Source organism: Limulus polyphemus, unplaced genomic scaffold (genome assembly GCF_000517525.1).
Source record: "Limulus polyphemus unplaced genomic scaffold, Limulus_polyphemus-2.1.2 Scaffold464, whole genome shotgun sequence".
In the NCBI taxonomy this organism is placed as follows: domain Eukaryota; kingdom Metazoa; phylum Arthropoda; class Merostomata; order Xiphosura; family Limulidae; genus Limulus; species Limulus polyphemus.
In genome coordinates, this window is record NW_013666074.1 from 317,571 (window position 1) to 335,991 (window position 18,421).

Consider the following 18,421-nt stretch of genomic DNA (forward strand, 5'->3'; position numbering starts at 1 on the left):
TGCTAAATTAGGGACGGCTAGCGCAGATAGCCCTCGTGTAGCTTTGCGCGAAATTCAAAAACAAACATGCAAAGTAATTTTGATTTTAAGATTAAAAATACTTTTCTTTATTTCCTTGATTTCTGTAACATCATAAATAAATATAAAACTTTTGTTTTAGAAAAACTTTATATATTATCTGTTATTTTCTCTACCCTAACTATACATGGTTGGTTGATTTGACCAACTTCATAATCATTATAAAAAATTAGGAAAAAATAATCTAAATTACCCTCATTTTTCTAGAATGATTGAAAATTGTAACAGAAAACCATAATTGTATATTCTAAATAGGTTAAATTTTGTAACATTATACATTTATTTATATTTATTAATTTTTTGTTTTATTTACCTATAATGATATCTCAGCAAATAGAAAAGGTAGGAGGTTCTTATTTTATGTTCCAGCTTGTCAGTATTGATAATTCTGATACAGTTACTTACCTCTACTCACAGTTACAACTGTTCTCAATTTGACTGCCATGTAATGTGCAAATTTTCATTCGCCACTAACCTTGAACTCTCACCTAATTCCATGCGTATACCACATGGTTCAGCTGCATTTAAGCAAATTAACATGCAACAACCCTCCACCAATAGGAATGTGAAACACCCTCTTATTACAGCTGACTCTCTATGCAGTTGAACTCAATTTTGCATGACAGTGTTAAGAACTAGTGCTTGATTTCAGATATTTTGTTTTTCTTTAGTGCATTTTGTCCAAGGCTCTCCGTCGTTCTCATGAAGGTTTTTTGGCAGAAGCCCAACCCTCCTACTCATGAACATATCCAGATTGTCTTCATCTCCCTTTTTGCTCCACACTTGGTTACTGTGTTGCTGGAATCTCTTGTTCGAGGTTTACGTTGTTCTCTATGTTTCACCTACAAGGATCACATTTATCAATTCCAAGCTCTTCCTTTCTGGCTGGTATTAGCACCCTGTGATTTTTGTCGAGTAGTCCGATCATTTGCCCAATTCTTTCATTCTCGCGGGCTCAAGTTCCATCTGCCTCCATCCTTTGCAGAGTCTTCCTGATAAGGAGGGTTAGTTTTTCTAGGTGGAGAAGTCTATTATCCACCCCACTCAATATCTTGTTCACCTGTGGTAGTTTTTCATCTCGCATCTCAGTCGAGCGCAACCTTTTCCTCTTTGCCTGTGATCCATAAGAGTTTTTAGTTCAGAGGGCACTGTAAGCACCTTCTTTCCCTACACAAGAGGTTCTGTCTCTTTTGGGGACTTGGGCTTTACTGGAGGCTCTTATCCCTCTGGGCTAAGCCCATACGTGTTTCTTTTAGTGGGTGCTACAAGTTCATTGGCACCTCATCAGGCACCCTCTGGATTTATAGATATCCTTTCCTGCTTCCTTTCAGTCTAACTGCTTTTGATGGTTAGACAGGAACAGCACGACAGTGGAGGTACCTAGTACTTCTACCCATTTGGATGGCCATGTCTACACAGATGCTTCGTTGTCAGGATGGGGTGTGTGCTGCAATATATTGTGATGGTCAATCCCACTATTCACTGTTAAAAGAGTAGTTCAAGAGTTGGCAGTGGGTGGTGATGACTAGTTGCCTTCCTTGCCTTTCTCTGCTAATTTAGGGATGGCTAGTGCTGATAGCCCTCGTTTGTTAGTTTATCACATACCAGGTGCCATCATTCTTGTCATGGTTCATCTGTCTCATTCTGTCCTGACAAGATTCAACCCATAGAATGGTCTCTCGACCACAGGTATTCCGATGGCTATGTTTTGAATTGGATACTTCTCAACTGGGTGCATTTCCCTTTCAGTTGAATGCCAAGCTTCCTCTCTTTTAGTCCTCAGTTATACATTCTTTGACTTTGGTCATGGATGCATTAAGCCAGGATTGGAAGGACCTTTCCTTTATGCATTCCCTAGCATCCTTCTTCTACTCTGAGTAATTCCCACTTGGGTCTTACGTGTAGCTCTTTTCTGGATGGCTCAACTGTGGTTTCTGCTCTTGTCCCATCTCCAGGAACAAACTCCATTACTTTTCCTGGTCTCTCCTTGAGCATCCTCACGTAAGGGTGCTTCATCCAAATGATCCCACACTCTGGCTTCACATGTAGCTTTTATCTGGTCCCATGCCAGGGGATTGGAATTATCCACATGTGTAGCATCCTTGTTGTCTCACACTGTCCATTCCTCATCCATATCTGTGTATCAATGTAAGTGGAGAATGTTCTGTTGTTAGTCTCTTCAGCATGGATTCTCCTTTTCCTCTCTTTCTCTTCCTCAGATATCTGTGTTTACATGGTTGTGTGACAAGGGTCTGTCCTTTTCAACCATTGTAGGCTATAGGGTGGCCCTGTAATCTTCCTTCGTTTTTGCTCTGTGTTATCATCTCCTGTTATTTCCCTTCCTTCTGTATCCCATAGTTACTCCAGCTCTGATCTGGTTCCTTTCCTGTATCCGGTCTGTGCTTTACTCTGTTACATTTCACATACAGCACCTATTCCATGGCTTTTACTCCCATTTGTTTATCCATTGGAATCCATCTGTTTCTCGGGATATATCTCCCATACCCTAACCAATTGGGTTCATCAGGTTATGCGTATTGTGTCTTCTTTCCTTTCTCATGATCATTGTTAGTTGTTCTCTGTATTGTCCTATCTGATCTGTCACCTCCCATTGTCCCTGGGTGCCCATTTCAGTCATTCTTTGGAGGATGTTATCCAGGCTGGCATGTGGACTACTTCCTACACCTTGGTGTCACATTACTTGCACTATCTGGCCATTTTCTGCTGAGCTGGATATCGTCTCCCCCCTCCCCTACTACTCTGAGTGGGTAAGTTATTTTTTTTCATGGGCCTACTTAACATGTTATGGATCCTGCTCTGTGGCAAATGGTGCCTGTTCAGGTATACTGATATCCAATATCTGCACTGTGAGGTCTATCACGCTCAGTGTTGAGATGGCGTGTGCCACAAGACTGCTTGCAGGTGGATAAAGTTCCACTCAGTCGAGAGTAGGGTGGTGGCTTTCAGCCTGTATAAAAGATGTGACTATCCTTCTGCCATGGGTCTGATGTTTTATTCCAGTTGCTGCTGATCTGGACTGGATTTTTCTATCTATTTTGCAGTTCTGTCCTCAGGCTGGGAACCTTCATTCCTACCACACTCTGGATGTCAGTTCCTGGGCAACTGGTTTTGGTTGGAGTTGGAGTAGGTTGGTGGCTTTCAGACTGTGTAAAAGGTGTGACTATCCTTCTGCCATGGGTATGATGTTTTATTTCAATTGCTGCTGATCTGGACTTTTCTGTCTATTTTGCAGTTCTGCACTCAGGCTGGGAACCCTCACTCCTACCACTGTCTGGATGTCAGTTTCTTGGCAACTGGCTTTGGTTGGAGTTGGACCAACAAAAGTCCTCACATGTGAGTGGGCTGGGAGCTTTCTCTTACAGCAAACTGGATGTTACATCCCATGCTGTTTGGTTTTGACTGGAATTGACCCTCCACATTGCATTTCCACCTTCCTGACATCATCAAGTTGTACATTGCCAGGGTTTGTTGTTCCAGGTTGTGTTAGATTTGCACACATGTTGGTTTAGGTTCTTAGTGCCATTGTTCTGGATTGGAGTTGACCTTCCTGTTAAGGTCCAAATTGCCCCAGCCACTCTACACATTTTCCTCTTCCTTTTGGATTTGCGATGGATCACTTGTTCTGCCATTTGTTTGCAACACAAAGCCAGTTTGCTACACTTTGATGAAGAGTATACCTGGTTCAGATGTGGTGCAGTCTCCCATGGGTTTGTTTCCTTTACATAGAGGTGGAACATTCCATGTGTGCTCTTCAGATGGTTTTGAAGGGCTTTAGTCTAGGTAATTTTACATCAGTCCCTCCACCTGCTTAATGTGGGATTTTAGCTGTAACTGGAGATAAGTAATTGTATCAGAAGTTCATATTTTCCTACACTTACTTCCTCCCCACTTCTGGTGTTTTGTTTTTCATGTCTAATCATGAACTGAAAATTGGATTCAACTGCATAGAGGGAGTCAGCTGTAATAGGAGGGTTTGTCGCACTCCTAGCTGGAGGGTTGTCACATGCTCATTTGCATGCTTAAATGCAGCTAAACCATGTTGTAAACACATGGAGTTAGGTGGGAGTACAAGGCTAGTGGCAAGTGAAAATTTGCGCACTAGAAGACTGTCAGGTTGAGAATAGCTGTAACTGTGAGAAGAGGTAAATATCTACCAGAAATATATTTTAAGTATAGGAAAATATTACCTTGAGTTTCTAATTTGCTAGACTTTACATTTTATGATGCCTACAATACAATCTGAGCAAAAGCAGGATACAGTGTGCCATGTGACACACAAACAATTTAGCTATTTTTTTATATATTTTTTGGAATTATGAAATTGAATAATGTATAGTACTAAAATTTTAATTATAAACTACAATTTGATTCCAAATTTATGGACATATATTCATAAAATAGTAGTTTAATAAAATTTTGAATATAAGTCTAAAACATGATGGCATGCTCTCTGACTCTTACCCCTATAGAAAGGGTTAATGTGATTAACCTTCATATTCAAGTGAAGCAGTAGCACTCATAATTAATATGGTTATAGTTTTGGATTGATAGGAAGAAGTTAAAAGAAATTAAGGTTTTCATTGGATAAGGAAAAGAGTAAGTTCAAATTTCACAAGTGATTTTGTGGCTGTTTCAACTTGATTTAGATACCTCATTATCATTGCAATATGAGGTTTATATTGGAAGGCTGTATGCTGGCATTAAGTTAGATTATTCACAGCACAAAATACAGCAGTGTCAAGTAACACTACTAATACTGAAAGAAATCCCAAAACCTGTTCTGTTTACTTTTAAAAGGGTTTAGCTTTCTGAATTTAGAAGTTATTCAAATGAAAATTTTAAATCATACTGCTTGAAAAATACCACTTATTAACTCTCTCGCTGTGGGCTTGGTCAAATCAGCTGATTCGGTGACCCCAAATTGACCTTTATAGTTTCCATACTATAACTTCCAATTTGTTTTGTGTATACTCACATAATTTTGCAAACTTTCAGTAATCATCAAGTTTCATCATTTGCAAACAAAAAATCAGAATATTTAATGAAGTATTTTCACTAAAACTTTTTTCCTTGAATATATGGAGCCAAAGTATTGGCTGCTCTGAGTGGAAAGTGATTTTTCACGTTAAGATTAAAAATACATAACTTCATTTCAAAAACCTCAAATTTTATTTTCCTTAATCTCTAAAACCTAAATATGTTTCAAATGTTTTTTCAGCAAAACTTTATATTTTATCTGTTATTCTCTCTAAATAACTATTATAAAAATATTCAAAATAAATTGAAATACCTTTTCTTTCTTTCTAGAATGGCTTCAAATTGTAACATGAAACTACATTTGTTTATCCTAAATAGCTTTAAACTTGTAAGAGTATACATATGTTGTTTATATATGAATTTTATTGTCTTGTTGCCCTTTGAACCCTGTGTAACTAATATTCACACTATACAAGTTGTAAATCACTTGGCAAATGTATATCTCAAGTTACGCTATTGAATTATATTATGCACAAGCTACTTGAGAGTGTATCTTATGAACATTTATTATTGTTTATTTTACCTAATCTAAAACGTTTCTAATTTTACATTTTATTTACTTTTATAAGAATAAGTAAAGAATACATATGAAAAAAACAATAAATAAAGTACTTACCCAAGTTTTTTTTTTTTTTTTTTCTGTTGATTGTCGATGACACTTAAACCCTACTTTTTTATACTAATGGTACTACTGTTCTAAATGAATTTTTATTTAATTAAGTGATGTACCAAAGACTCCAGAATAATAACATGTAAAAGCAGACAATGTTCCATAACTATCACAATTTTTCTGGTTCTAACTATCTCAAAAGGGCTATTAAAAGTTCAGAAAAGCTTGTTGATGTGTTTTGTGTGGGAATAAAATTTTAACTGGAAGCCAAATAGACAATTCTCTGTATAGAAACAAATAAATACAATACATCATTTGATAGATTAAAATCTTGGCTTTCTATTGGTTATGAATAATATAGTATTGAACATCAGAGAGAACTGTTGGAAGTTTCTGAAAGAGAGAATGTGACAGATGGGTGTGGCAAGAGTGGTCTGATTTTCTATTTGATGGCTCTGTAACTAAATAAGATTGAAGGCTATAAAAATTATGCTTTTGCCTGAGTGATGACAACATTATAATGAGTAATTTACATTAGATTTCGTACTTCTTGGAGGGGTGGTAAATAAATTAGAGAAGAGTGGATGCTTAAAGAGAAAATGTCACAATTTTCATACTAGAGGAAATTCAGGATTTTGTTTCAATGTTGCTCTTTAAAATTAAGAACTGAAAACTTGTATACTATTAAAATTTGGATTATTAGCTATTTTTGTATGCCAAACATATTCATATACCATGATAAGAAAGTAGTTTAATTTAATTTTGAACGTAACTCACTAGAATCTTGTGACATGCAGAAAAAGATGCTTGTTGCAAAAGTGTTAATGAAAAACTATGTATCAGAATATCAAAAGATATTCAATAACTCCAAGTGATTTCAATAAATTTTATTGTTCTGTAGGAACCTATGAGAAATCAGTTCCAGAATGAATCTGATAGATTGTCTATACAACACAAACAGTCCAGGTGAGAGTATACATATAAAAAATGTTAGTTTTCATTAATCTGACCAGCAAGTTTTGCAATGCATCTTTAATTAACTAATAAATATGATGTGAACTTTTTGTTAAAGTATTTCTGGTTAGGATAATTTTTATTCTTTATATTCATAAAAATATACTGTAAATTCAAACTTAAATAGGGATATTTTTGAGAAGTGTTAATATGTCCTTTGACTACATATATTTTTTAAAGTTTTCAGTTTTTCTTTAAGGAATGATAATTTTATTCTTCTTGTATCAAAATACTAGTGACATGAACTGCCAGATTTAAACAACTGTTATGCTAAAATGAAAAAGTTTTCTCTAAACATATTTTAAATGTCAGAAATGTTTTAAACTTTTTTAGTAATAATGTGCAATATTTCTGGAAAATTTTGGAAGTTAAGAAAAAAAAGGTTTGTTTATGTTAGGTTTTCCATTTTCAAAGTGGAACTTTAATATTTTGGAAATTACATTAAGTGTCTTATTTATAACTTTAGGTACAGTTTTTATATTTTCATATAGTATCCCCCCTCTTCCTTTATACTGGAAAGTGAGATTTAACCATTCATACCATAAAGTACATCATTTCTAATTATTCATGGCAAGAAATGCATCTGTACAATTCATCAAGCTATTATCTTTCAATTTTTTTCATGTACATTATCTGCTTAAAGAGAGGTGTTGATATTCTGTTCTGTTAGATTCCCACTAATTTCTTTAGAAATTTTTTGGCCAACTGCAGTATTGTGAATTTTTGATTTCATGAAATACTCTTTGATAATAGTATTTTGATTTTCTCGCAATTAATGAATTTGAAGTATGTATACTTGTTTATGAAAAACTTATAATAAACTACTAACTATTTATCTTTGTCTATACATAAAAAAAACAACATTTTGACCGGGTATAGCAAGTTGCAGTTGTATGCGATTTATTGACGGATAAAAGTTGAATATGAAAACTATCCACAGTAAAATTTCAAATAACTTGTTCAAAAACTGTATTTCAAATCACATGTAGGACAAACAAATCAATCTAGGCTTCAATCTACAGTATAGGAATGGTAAAATACTTCTAGTAAAAGAGGTATCTGTGAAATTGAAATTCACACATTGGTAGTACAGTATTGCATATCAGATTGAACTTTTATTTAAAGCCTCACATAGGAAATGACACTATAACATGAAAATAGATATTGGTGCTTAAGGCCACAATATTTTACGTCTAAAACTACTATTCTGTCTGTAGATAGTTGTGGAAAATTAGTTGCTTTTTATGAAATAGAACTGAGAGAGAGAGAGAAAAAGAAGAAATAAGAACAGACCATTAAGGGTGATAAGTAAAATTTATCTTCAGAAGTTGATAATTCCAGCTGTAATTGTCTCACACCTATCTGAATAGGATAATGAAACACAAGTTTCTAGGTCATGTATTCTGTTTAAGAGAAGGACGATTGTAAATTACCTTACAAATTTCATTAATGTAGGATATCACCCAGCTTGTCCTCTATGTGTGTGATGGTGTTGTTGGTCAAGTTTACGTATATTTGAACGTATGTATATAAATGCAAAGGAAAGTTGTCAATAAGATTAAATAAATTACTGTTACCAATTTATTTAGTACTTTTATACAGTATTTCATTATGTTAGCTGGTTGTACAGGTAGAAAGTTAGAAGTGATTTCATATTAAAACTTTATAGTAAACCTTTAGAAATTATACGATGAATGGAAAATTGAAGGCCATAATCTTGAAAATTTTTTTAAGGTGTCATAAAAAGCTGCTTTATACACAGTACGGTACAAATTACACAAAAGGTAATGAGTGTTACTTGTAATATGATGTATGTTTTAGTAACACAAAAGTAGATAGAAAAAACATATAAAAAGAGGTTACACATGTTTATAAGTTGTAATACAAGAAGACTAGGGGGAAGCTTGTGCTTCATGCATGAAGCATTTTTTAGCTTATGGTATTTTTTATTTGAATACACAAAGTTTATAAAATGTAAATGGGCTGTTGTGTATTTAAAGCAATTGAAACAGTTAAGTGATCTGCCTAGACTACTCACGTATCTGATAGCCTTGTGGGACTTCTCAGTGGCTGCGAGATTAAACTTATTTCACAACATCTGATACCCACCAAACACTTCTGGTACAAAAGACACTTTGAGCCAAATGGTTTGGTCAAAAATGACAAACCAATTGATTTATATAGTAAGAGACACCAGATCTAATAAAACTTTCAAAACCTTGGTATAAGAAGCAGGTATTAAAACTCAGCAGACTGATAGTACTGGTATTCTATAAACAAATGAAGAAATTCACAAACAGAACCTTAACAGATAAACACTGCTGTCTGAGATGGGGCTTTGAGGGATGACTGATCCGTTTCCCAAATACCTTACCATTTGCAATGTGCAGTAATATCTACACCCACCACTCCCTTATGCATATGGTGATGTCGTTTATACTTCCTTACTCTTAATTTCATTTTTGTATAGTTTAATGAAATTTAAATAGTCTTCCTATGCATGTGCACACATTAATCTTTTAATTATATAGATGTGGTAGTCTGAGTTTAATAAGTGTTTCTGTGAAATATTAAAGTATTGCAAAGCTGAGCTGAATCAATTCATATGATACTCCTATGCATTGTTTGATGTAAATGTAACAATTTATTGAAGTTTGCATTGGTAAAATCTTTTTAGTTTTTCTGAGTAGTCTTCTTGTGCAGTTTGTGTTTTTTAATACTTTTGATTCTGTAATATATGTTTCATAATGCATCAGTTTTAATACCAAAATGTATATGTGTATATTTGTTTTTGCATTTCTCATCACAGTCAACAGATGTTTTTGAGGCCTAACTTCTCCAATCCACAGTTTCGACAGAAGAGGTCATCTACAGAGCGATTTCATAATCAAAATGCTATTCCCACCAAGCAACCTCGTATGGTGCTTAAAAAACTATCAAAGGTTTGAGTGTTAAACTATAATTTTACTAGATATTTATGACTTAACTGCCTCCATTATGTCTTTATGATATCAAACCATTTCTCCTTCTGCATTAGTTTAAACTTTTGTTGGTCCTTTGATATCGATTAATATTTTAATTTGTTAGTTTTAATTAATTAATTCTTTTGTACTCTTTTTAACTTTTAAGAACTTTATCTTTCATAAATACAGAAGAAGGAAACTAAGTTGGATATACTATTAAGTTGACCATCAGGTACATTTGATATCTTGTTATCAGTGTTACTTTCTGTGCAGTTGAGTGATCACGTTTATATAATGGCAGCTACAGATGTTACAAACAAGTTGATGGTAAAAGATTTTAAAGAAAAATTACGAATACCGAGAGCTAAAACAAGATAAAATAAAAATGAGTTATTGGAAAGATAGTATTATAAGGCTTAAATTATTATGCTTGTGTTTAACATTAATATATGGGTACAGTACTATGTGAAGTAAGTAGCTTTATGTCTTATTGATATTAGACTACTATTTCTAACTTGATAACTAAAACAACTTGACATGGTAACTTAAGACATTGTTCTTATACTGCCTTTTTAAAGATAAAAATTAGCAACTTGATTCAGCTATAAACTGTAATGGTCTGTATTGGTGTTTTATATAATAGTGTACCAAAAGAACAGGTTAGTCTCGGTATGTTAACTGTTTTTAACATATTGTTGTGGTAATTGAATTGATAAAATATCTGTGTCTGGTGAAAAGACTGAAATTTTGCATAAAATGTTTTTTTTTATTTCTTTAAATACAATTATGTATATTATATATGATTTTTATTATATGTATTTATTAGTTTAAGAATATTTTTTGAAACATCATGAACTTAAGTCCAGTATAACTTAGTTTCAAAATTATTAAGTTATTTATTTTTGCATAAGTATTATTAAATTACTTAATACAGTAAAAATTATTTTTCAGTAGAAAGTGTATAAAGTGAGACTAGTATTTGATGATATTATCAATGATAACCTGCAGGCAACTGTAATACAGTTTTAATCAATCAGTGCTCTGAATGTGTGATTTTGAATAAAAAGAATTGATAATCTACTTATAAATGATATTTAAGCAAAAATTCTTTAATAAAAAATCCATTGAGCAAATTTTAGCATGTTTGCGTGGTGTCTTTCCAATTTGAATTATATGTTGCTATTTCATTTTCACTGTGTGAAATATTATCTCAGGATTTCTTTTTTGGTGTAGTCTGGCATTGTGGAATACAAAAACATTTTACTTCTCACAAATTTCTTGCTTTCGTTAACTCTTCCTTATTGCATTTATCCACCATTATTTCAAGTGATCCTTATTTGTGCAGGTGCTGCAGTCTGCTTTAAAGCGACCTATAATCTCAGTGGTGGTTATATAGTGCTTCTCCACAAATGATTGCCTCTTGAAGCACTTTTTAAGCACTTCCCTGCTTGGTTTATGTCCACGGAGTCATCATGGAGTTAGAAAATCCGAATTGAAAAGGGCAGTGGTTTTAGTGGAATTCATGGTCTTTATGTTGCAAAGTTCTAGTAAAGAGGTATAATGGAGTTTTGATGGTTGTGGCTGAAATACATCTTATGATCAGTCTCACAGAAGTGTTTTGCATGTTTTCAACCTTATTTAGCTGTGTAGCACTCATATTGATCATTGGTAATGCATAATCCAGAATAGAGCAGATAAGACTTTGGTGGAGCATAAGGAGATGATGTTTTTTTCAGCACTGTATTGAATGACATAATGCACAAGCTACTTGCAAGCATTCCTTGTGGAAACATTTTTTATTATTAGTTTTCATTATTTTACCTGTTCTAACCTTATCTAACTTAATATGTTTACAGTTTTTATATTTTAGTTACAATTATAACAATAAATGAAAAATATGCACAAAAATAAGTTTAATAATTATGTTTGGCCTATTGTTTTCTTGCTGTCAACTTGCTGATGGAATTTAAGCTTACTATTTTGTAATGATGGTACTAGCTCAATAAATAATTTTTAATTATTTGAAGAATGCATGCAAGGAAACATAATAACAGGCACAAAGCAAATAATGTCCTATAATTATAATTTAACTGGCATTCTGACTAAATCATAAGTACCTTAAAATAATTCCTTTAGTTACTCGTTTGGAACTTCCCAATTGCAACTTTCAATCTGTGGGTGGAATAACTAAAAATCTCTACTGAGAATAATGTAGCATTTTATGTCACTTGGTAATTTAAAACATTGTTTTCCTGTTGGTTATAAATGATGTAATAGAAAACGTCGGAGAAAAGAGAGGATTTGATATTTAAGTGTGGCAGGTGGGTCTGATTTTCTAGTTTATGTCTCTGTAAACAAAGAAGATTGAAGTCTATAAAAATTTAACTTGGCCTTAGTAATATCTGTACTATAATGAGTAATTTAAATTTATGGTTCTTGTGCCAACCATTAACTTGTGGAAGAGTACCAGAATGAAGTGCTTGAGAGATTGGCCTTGTGCATTGCACAATTTAATTCATGTCTTGTGCTTTGGAACCTGATTCCCTGTAGAGCACAGGTTCTATTCCTTGAAGTTATGCCTTATCTGCATGAACTCAGCCTGTGTGTGTGCTTTCTATACTTTATCATTGTCACTGTTCCATCAGTATGAAGTGTTCCTTTGCAGAAGTTATTGCCTTGGCATTGCTCAATTGTTGAATGATGCTTTAGGGTATGAATGCTTCCAGAAACTTGGCATCCCTGTATGCACTTTTAGATTGCTTTATACCTCTTTGTTACAGTCATCATGCACACCTTATCTATGAGGTGAACACTGCTAATATTATGTCACCTATGCCAGGTATAGATAACATCAAAAGAGGTTTAGCAAAAGCAAGGTTTATGCAGTAGTGCCTGTCACTTTGGAGCTCAAAAATTTTGTTGATCCACCTTCATTTAGCAATATATAGTTGGTAGTTTTACTATAAAGAGCAGAATGTAAATCTTTGCTGTTAGTATTTTTACCTATATTCTCTGTGAGGTAGGTGGCAATGAAGTTTCCTACAGTTAGATATATAAGAGTGCTGTTTTACAGGTCAGGCAGGAATTCCAGTCTTCAACATGATGTACTGTGTTACCGTTCATGTACACATTGGTGATTAGAATATGTGTGGGTAACTTCACGTGAGCAATCTGGATGGCTTGTAACTTACAGTGGTGATTGTTGTCAAGATGAACTGCAATGGCCATACCAGCCTCTGGGTCAATATGTGGTATGAAGTTAAAGTCAGTTAGAGTGAACTCCTCAGGATTTGAAAGTTTACTCTTTTGAAGGAATCATAAATTTAGAAAGCTTCTCAAAGAAGTATATACTTCCCCTGACATTGCAGTAACCTATTATAATGTGAGACTGGCAGTGTCTGGTACAATTTTTATGCATGTATCATTTACCAACTCAGTTTTTAGGCTTTGGTTTCCCTGTTTTTCTCCTGCTGGTAAAGGTAAAGGAGCATAAGTTAGGAGACCTTATTAGTTGTTCACTTTCCTCTTCAGATATGGTATACTTTGAAGCATTGCCTAAACAGAGTTCCAACGAGTATGTATTTCCTACTGTAAGCAATGTCTTTTTATAATCTGTGGTATGTCTACTTAGTGGTCTTCAGTAGGATTTTGTTCGAAGGCTCTTCCATTTCCAATGGAAAAATCAGCTTCATTTACATTTTGAACTGTATCCAGGTATATTGCCATTAAGTTTTCCTCTTCTCTCTCCTTTGCTTGTTTTGAAAGTTGAACAAGCACTACATGATCATATTGGTTCTTTACTTCTTCATGCAAAAACTTTCCCTTATAATGAAATACGTGAACAACCTCTACCACCTTTTTACGCTGACTTTCTAGTTCTTTAACAGTACAGTTCTTGTATATAATAATCCATGTTCTCTAGTATGTGTAGTATGTGAATTGTTAGTTTTTGAAACCATTAGACCTACTGTCCATAAGGCACTGCCTAAAATTAAATCTGCATGATAACCCTAATGATTTCAGCAAAAATTGTGCTATACTGCTTGTACTCGTTCGACTGTATAATAGAAAGTATGTTAAATAGGCAGCAACTGATGTATTCTCAAGACAAATGGTTAATTATTATTACTCATGGCATGGTTCTTCAATGTCGGTAAGAGTGTTTCATGATTATTTTTATTATTTTGTGCCCTCTGTTTCATAGAATGATAGAGCAGTTGAAATTTTTAACACAAACTGACTTAGCTGTAAAAATATTCAACTGATGCAGTTGATCTTGTCAGAATTTTTTATTTTTTTCCATTTTGACTCAGTTTGACTTTTATAAATTCTGATCAATAATTCAACTTAAGTAGATTTCAGAGACTACTATTTGTGATGAAAACCTTGGTTGTTTTGCAAGAACTTGTACTTGGGGGTATTAGAAATTTACAAAAATAAAACCAATCTACAAGAAAGAACAAAATGAAAACATACAAATTTTCAGGTTTATTATTTATAGCAATACAGTGTTTATTCAATACTGACACTCACTACTGAGTGTATTTATTATTTTGAAATGGTTTCACATATCTGGCATTCCACATTCTCTTAACTGATAATATGCAATTTCAGATATTGAAACTTCAGTGCTAAGAAGATGCTCTTACTTTACTCTGTTTGATGTTCATTTCAATATTATTATGTTTTATCAGTTTCAGACTGATATATTTATGCAATTAAGTCAAATATTTTGCTCTAGTAACTAATTTTTTATATATTTTTTTTAAAGTGAAAATTGAAGTCAGCCAGAATTGTAACCCATGACTTTTTTCAACAGGCATGTAATTAGCTAATTAAGATACTCTGCCTAAAATAGTCAGTTAATTCTGTTTTTCATTTCACATTAATAAAATGGAATTTATTAGGACTTTTGTGCTATGTCATACAAAAATTTTAACTTTGTGCAATTGATTTCTCTTCCTAATCCTTTTGAGACAGGTCAGGGGCGAAAGGCCACGTCATCTCGTTTGTTGACTCGTATTCCAAATGTTATTGAACTACTATTTCATGAATTTATGTCTATAACTTTGGTATCAAACTGAAGATAATAATTCAAATTTTAGTATTATACCTTCTCAATTTAAAAGTAAAAATTAAAAAACACAGTTAAACATAGATTTTTGTGTGTCACATGGTATGTTGAATGCAGCACTGGTTCAAATCAGATGTTTGTGAAGTCAAAATACTAAGTCTATAGTTTAATATGAATTAAAAACTCAAATTACTGATATTGACAAGCTAGAATATAATAATAAGAGCCTCTAATTATTTCAGTTTGCTAAGATATTGCTCATGTAATAAATCAAACACAGTGGTACCACACCCACCTCTTTCCATTTTTTGGAAAAGCTCCCTTATATACACTTACTTTTATATATGACATGAATAACCAATCGGAAGCTCGGAATGTCCCACTAGTGGCTTTCTCAGCCATTTTAAAAGGCTTGGTGCCATTTCTTTCTTTTGAACCAATATTTAAACAAGGTAGGATGTGTCTTTAGTCTGCTTGAAATTTAATATTTTTTAGACTAAAATACATCTTAGTTACTAAGCTTGATAAGTTATAGTGGAATTCTATGGTATTAATGTAGTATTTATGATTTTTTAGTTATTCAAATGTATCTAAATTACCTAAAAAAATAATTTGTTTCATATCCTCCACGTGCAAATTTTTTAACTAGAAGAGATAATTCTTTGCTTTATTTCTTTAGTTACTGTTCTATGTTTTAAGAAAAATAAGTTTAAGAACTTATTTCAAAATAGCAAGAATCTCTCTCTCTATATAAATAATGTATAATAATTGAAATGTGACTGTATTTATCAAAACACTAGTCTACTGAAATAGCCAAAACAAGTTACTTTGTACAGACCAAAGGTCAGTTTTGTGTCATTGTAACTTCTGTATTGCTAGCCAGGCATGGGTGAAAGATCAATACAATAAAAATAATAAATATATACAAATATATAATGTTATGAGAATTAAGCTATATCGTCTAAACATCAATGTTTTCATGTTATAATTTGTTGTCATTCTAGAATGAAAAAAGCATAATTTATATATATTTCTTAATTTTTTATGGTGGTTGTGAGATTGGCCAAATCTACCGAACCCGTACAGAGATTAATTACTGAAAATAACAGATAAAATATAAAATTTTTTCTTAAGAAACATTGGATAACTATCTGGACATTTTAAAGATTTTGCATGTGAAATTTAAAACATTTTCTGATGACTAAAAGTATTTTTAATCTTAAAATGAATATTACTTTGCATGATAGATAGGCAACATGTGGAAAGATAAAAAAGACATGAGAAAAACATTGCTTTACAAACCTTAAGATTTAATAAAAAAAATTATATTTTGCGTATGAAAGCATTGTAATGTTTACTGATAATGTACCAAATTTAGTTAACATTTGCTTACTAATTTAAAAGTTATAGCATGAAAACTATAACAACGAGGTCATTCCCAGAGACCGAGCCCATGCTGAAAGAGTTAAACTTCCTTTATTAACTCTGTAGGATGTCGTTCTTCCTTACAATTCTCTTAGTAAATTTACAGGTTGTTTACTTTGTAAAAGTCCTTTATTAACTGCTTTTTTAATGTTTTTGTAATTGCTTTTAATTATTATTATTTTGAAGTTATTTTTTTCTGCATGGTTAGTAGTATTCAGTGTTTTCAAAATTGTATAATACATAATTCAAACTTCTGTTTTCTTTGATTATAAAAAATACTGTATTTCATTCGTATTTATTTTTCATTAGATTTTGGTTTATAATTATTTGTTAAATTCCTTTTGCATTTTACAATTCCAATCTGAAATAGTGCCTGATTCTTGTCATGCCATAGATCTTGCTTTCATTACCTGTGGATGACCTATTTAGCTGTTGTATAGGCTATAATAACCATTTTGATCAGACCTGTAAATATAAAGTTAAAAAAATGACAAAAAGCAGCTGAGATCCAGACATTGATTTTAATTCATTTTAGGCTGGAAAAGTGGTAAAACAGCACAGTATGAAAAAAAATACTGATTTGAAACATTTTTTTAAACTGAGTAATGTAAAAGTAGGTTTTCAAGAAGGAAAATTGATTACTACTATTTCAGCTACATTTATGTAGTGATAGATTGTTGGTAATGCTGGGCTCATTGTTTATAGCTAAAACTCTTACATTGCTAGTAGGTTCATAACTAGCTGTTAGCAACAGTTCTGTATGTAATAATATTTACTTTTAACTATAATTTTTCATTATACCCAAAATTCAGTAATATAGGATCAAAAAAGTTCCAGAATAGTATATTTACTATGATAATATAATAAATATTAATTATGATGAAAATTCAAAATATAAGATTACCCACAATTGTGCTTAGTAAAACTCTCCTTATTTCCATTGTACCATTTGATTAAGGTTTCCCACAATTGTACTACTTTTATAAACTGAATATCATCTCTTTTTCCTTAACCTATAGGCATGGTCTGTTGGTTGAGGAGCTTGACTCGCAATCTGAGGGTCGCGGGTTCAAATCCCTGTCACTGAACATGCTCGCCCTTTCAGCTGTAGGGGCATTATATTGTGTTGGTCAATCCCACTTTTTGTTGGTAAAAGAGTAGCCCAAGAGTTGGCAGTGGGTTGTGGTGACTAGCTGTCTTTCAAAAATTAGGGATCACTAATGTATATAGCCCTCATATAGCTTTGCATAAAATTCCAAACATTAATCTATATATATGAAAGATTTGAATCTTTCCCATTTCATTTTGTTAAGCTAGTTGAAAAATTCAATTTTTTTGGTTTTTGTACTTAAAAATGTATTATATTTACAGTACAAGCTTAAACATTTTTAGATTTTATATTCCATACTTGCTCCTTTGCTCCATTTATTCAGTCCATATCATCTGTGGATGACTTATGAAACTACTTTCTGCTATTAACAAAGATTGGTAGTTCTTCCCAACAAGTGAATATTATTCTTAATTTAGATCCACAACCTGTATCTTTCTGCATGTGGTTAGTGTGACTTTTTTTTTTTTAATAATTGATTTAATATCTTTTTCAGTCCTGTTTTCAAGGTGATTGCCAGTGAGTGGAGATTTTAAGATTTGTAAATTATTTTAGAAGTTGTTTGGTGTGTGTGTGTGTTAGCAAAATAAATGAAGGAAATCCTTGGATTTTTTTGGAAGCTAGAAAAACAATGTATATTAGTAATTTTCTTTCAATGACATTCACTTTGGTACTTGTTTGTTTTGGGCCACTGGCATGTTAGCTAAATCTCAGCCTGTTCATATTTCCAATTTCATTATGATTATTTTTGAACCTGTCACATCTTTGTTTTTTTCTTCAAATAGGATTGTCAGAATTCTTCAATGCATAATTCTGTATGTTTTCAAAAGTGTTTGTTAGTTCTGGATCTATGCTCTTAGGTTTATGTTTTTTTATATCTATTTAAAGAATTATTATCAGTTGATAGTACAAAATAATATGTATTTGTTTTTTATAGGTATGTCTATAATAGATTTACACTGTGTTTGAAATGTGACTTGTCTGTTGTGTGGTGAGTTTTGTACATATACCTTTCAACCAACTCGGAGAAGAGCTAATATTAAGTTTAAAGCAAAAACTGTGTGTATGAGAAATGAGAACAACACCTTATG

General features: G+C 32.6%; 1 protein-coding gene across 1 annotated transcript in view; it reads left to right on the top strand.

The window, feature by feature from the left end:
* The window catches only part of LOC106458441 (RNA-binding protein 33-like), a 103,952-nt gene that overhangs the window by 63,686 nt on the left and 21,845 nt on the right, over window positions 1-18,421 (top strand). The window contains exons 13-14 of the mRNA XM_022384658.1: window positions 6,648-6,712; window positions 9,570-9,702. Of these exons, the coding sequence (XP_022240366.1) occupies window positions 6,648-6,712; window positions 9,570-9,702 (198 nt within the window). The remainder of the gene's footprint in view (window positions 1-6,647; window positions 6,713-9,569; window positions 9,703-18,421) is intronic.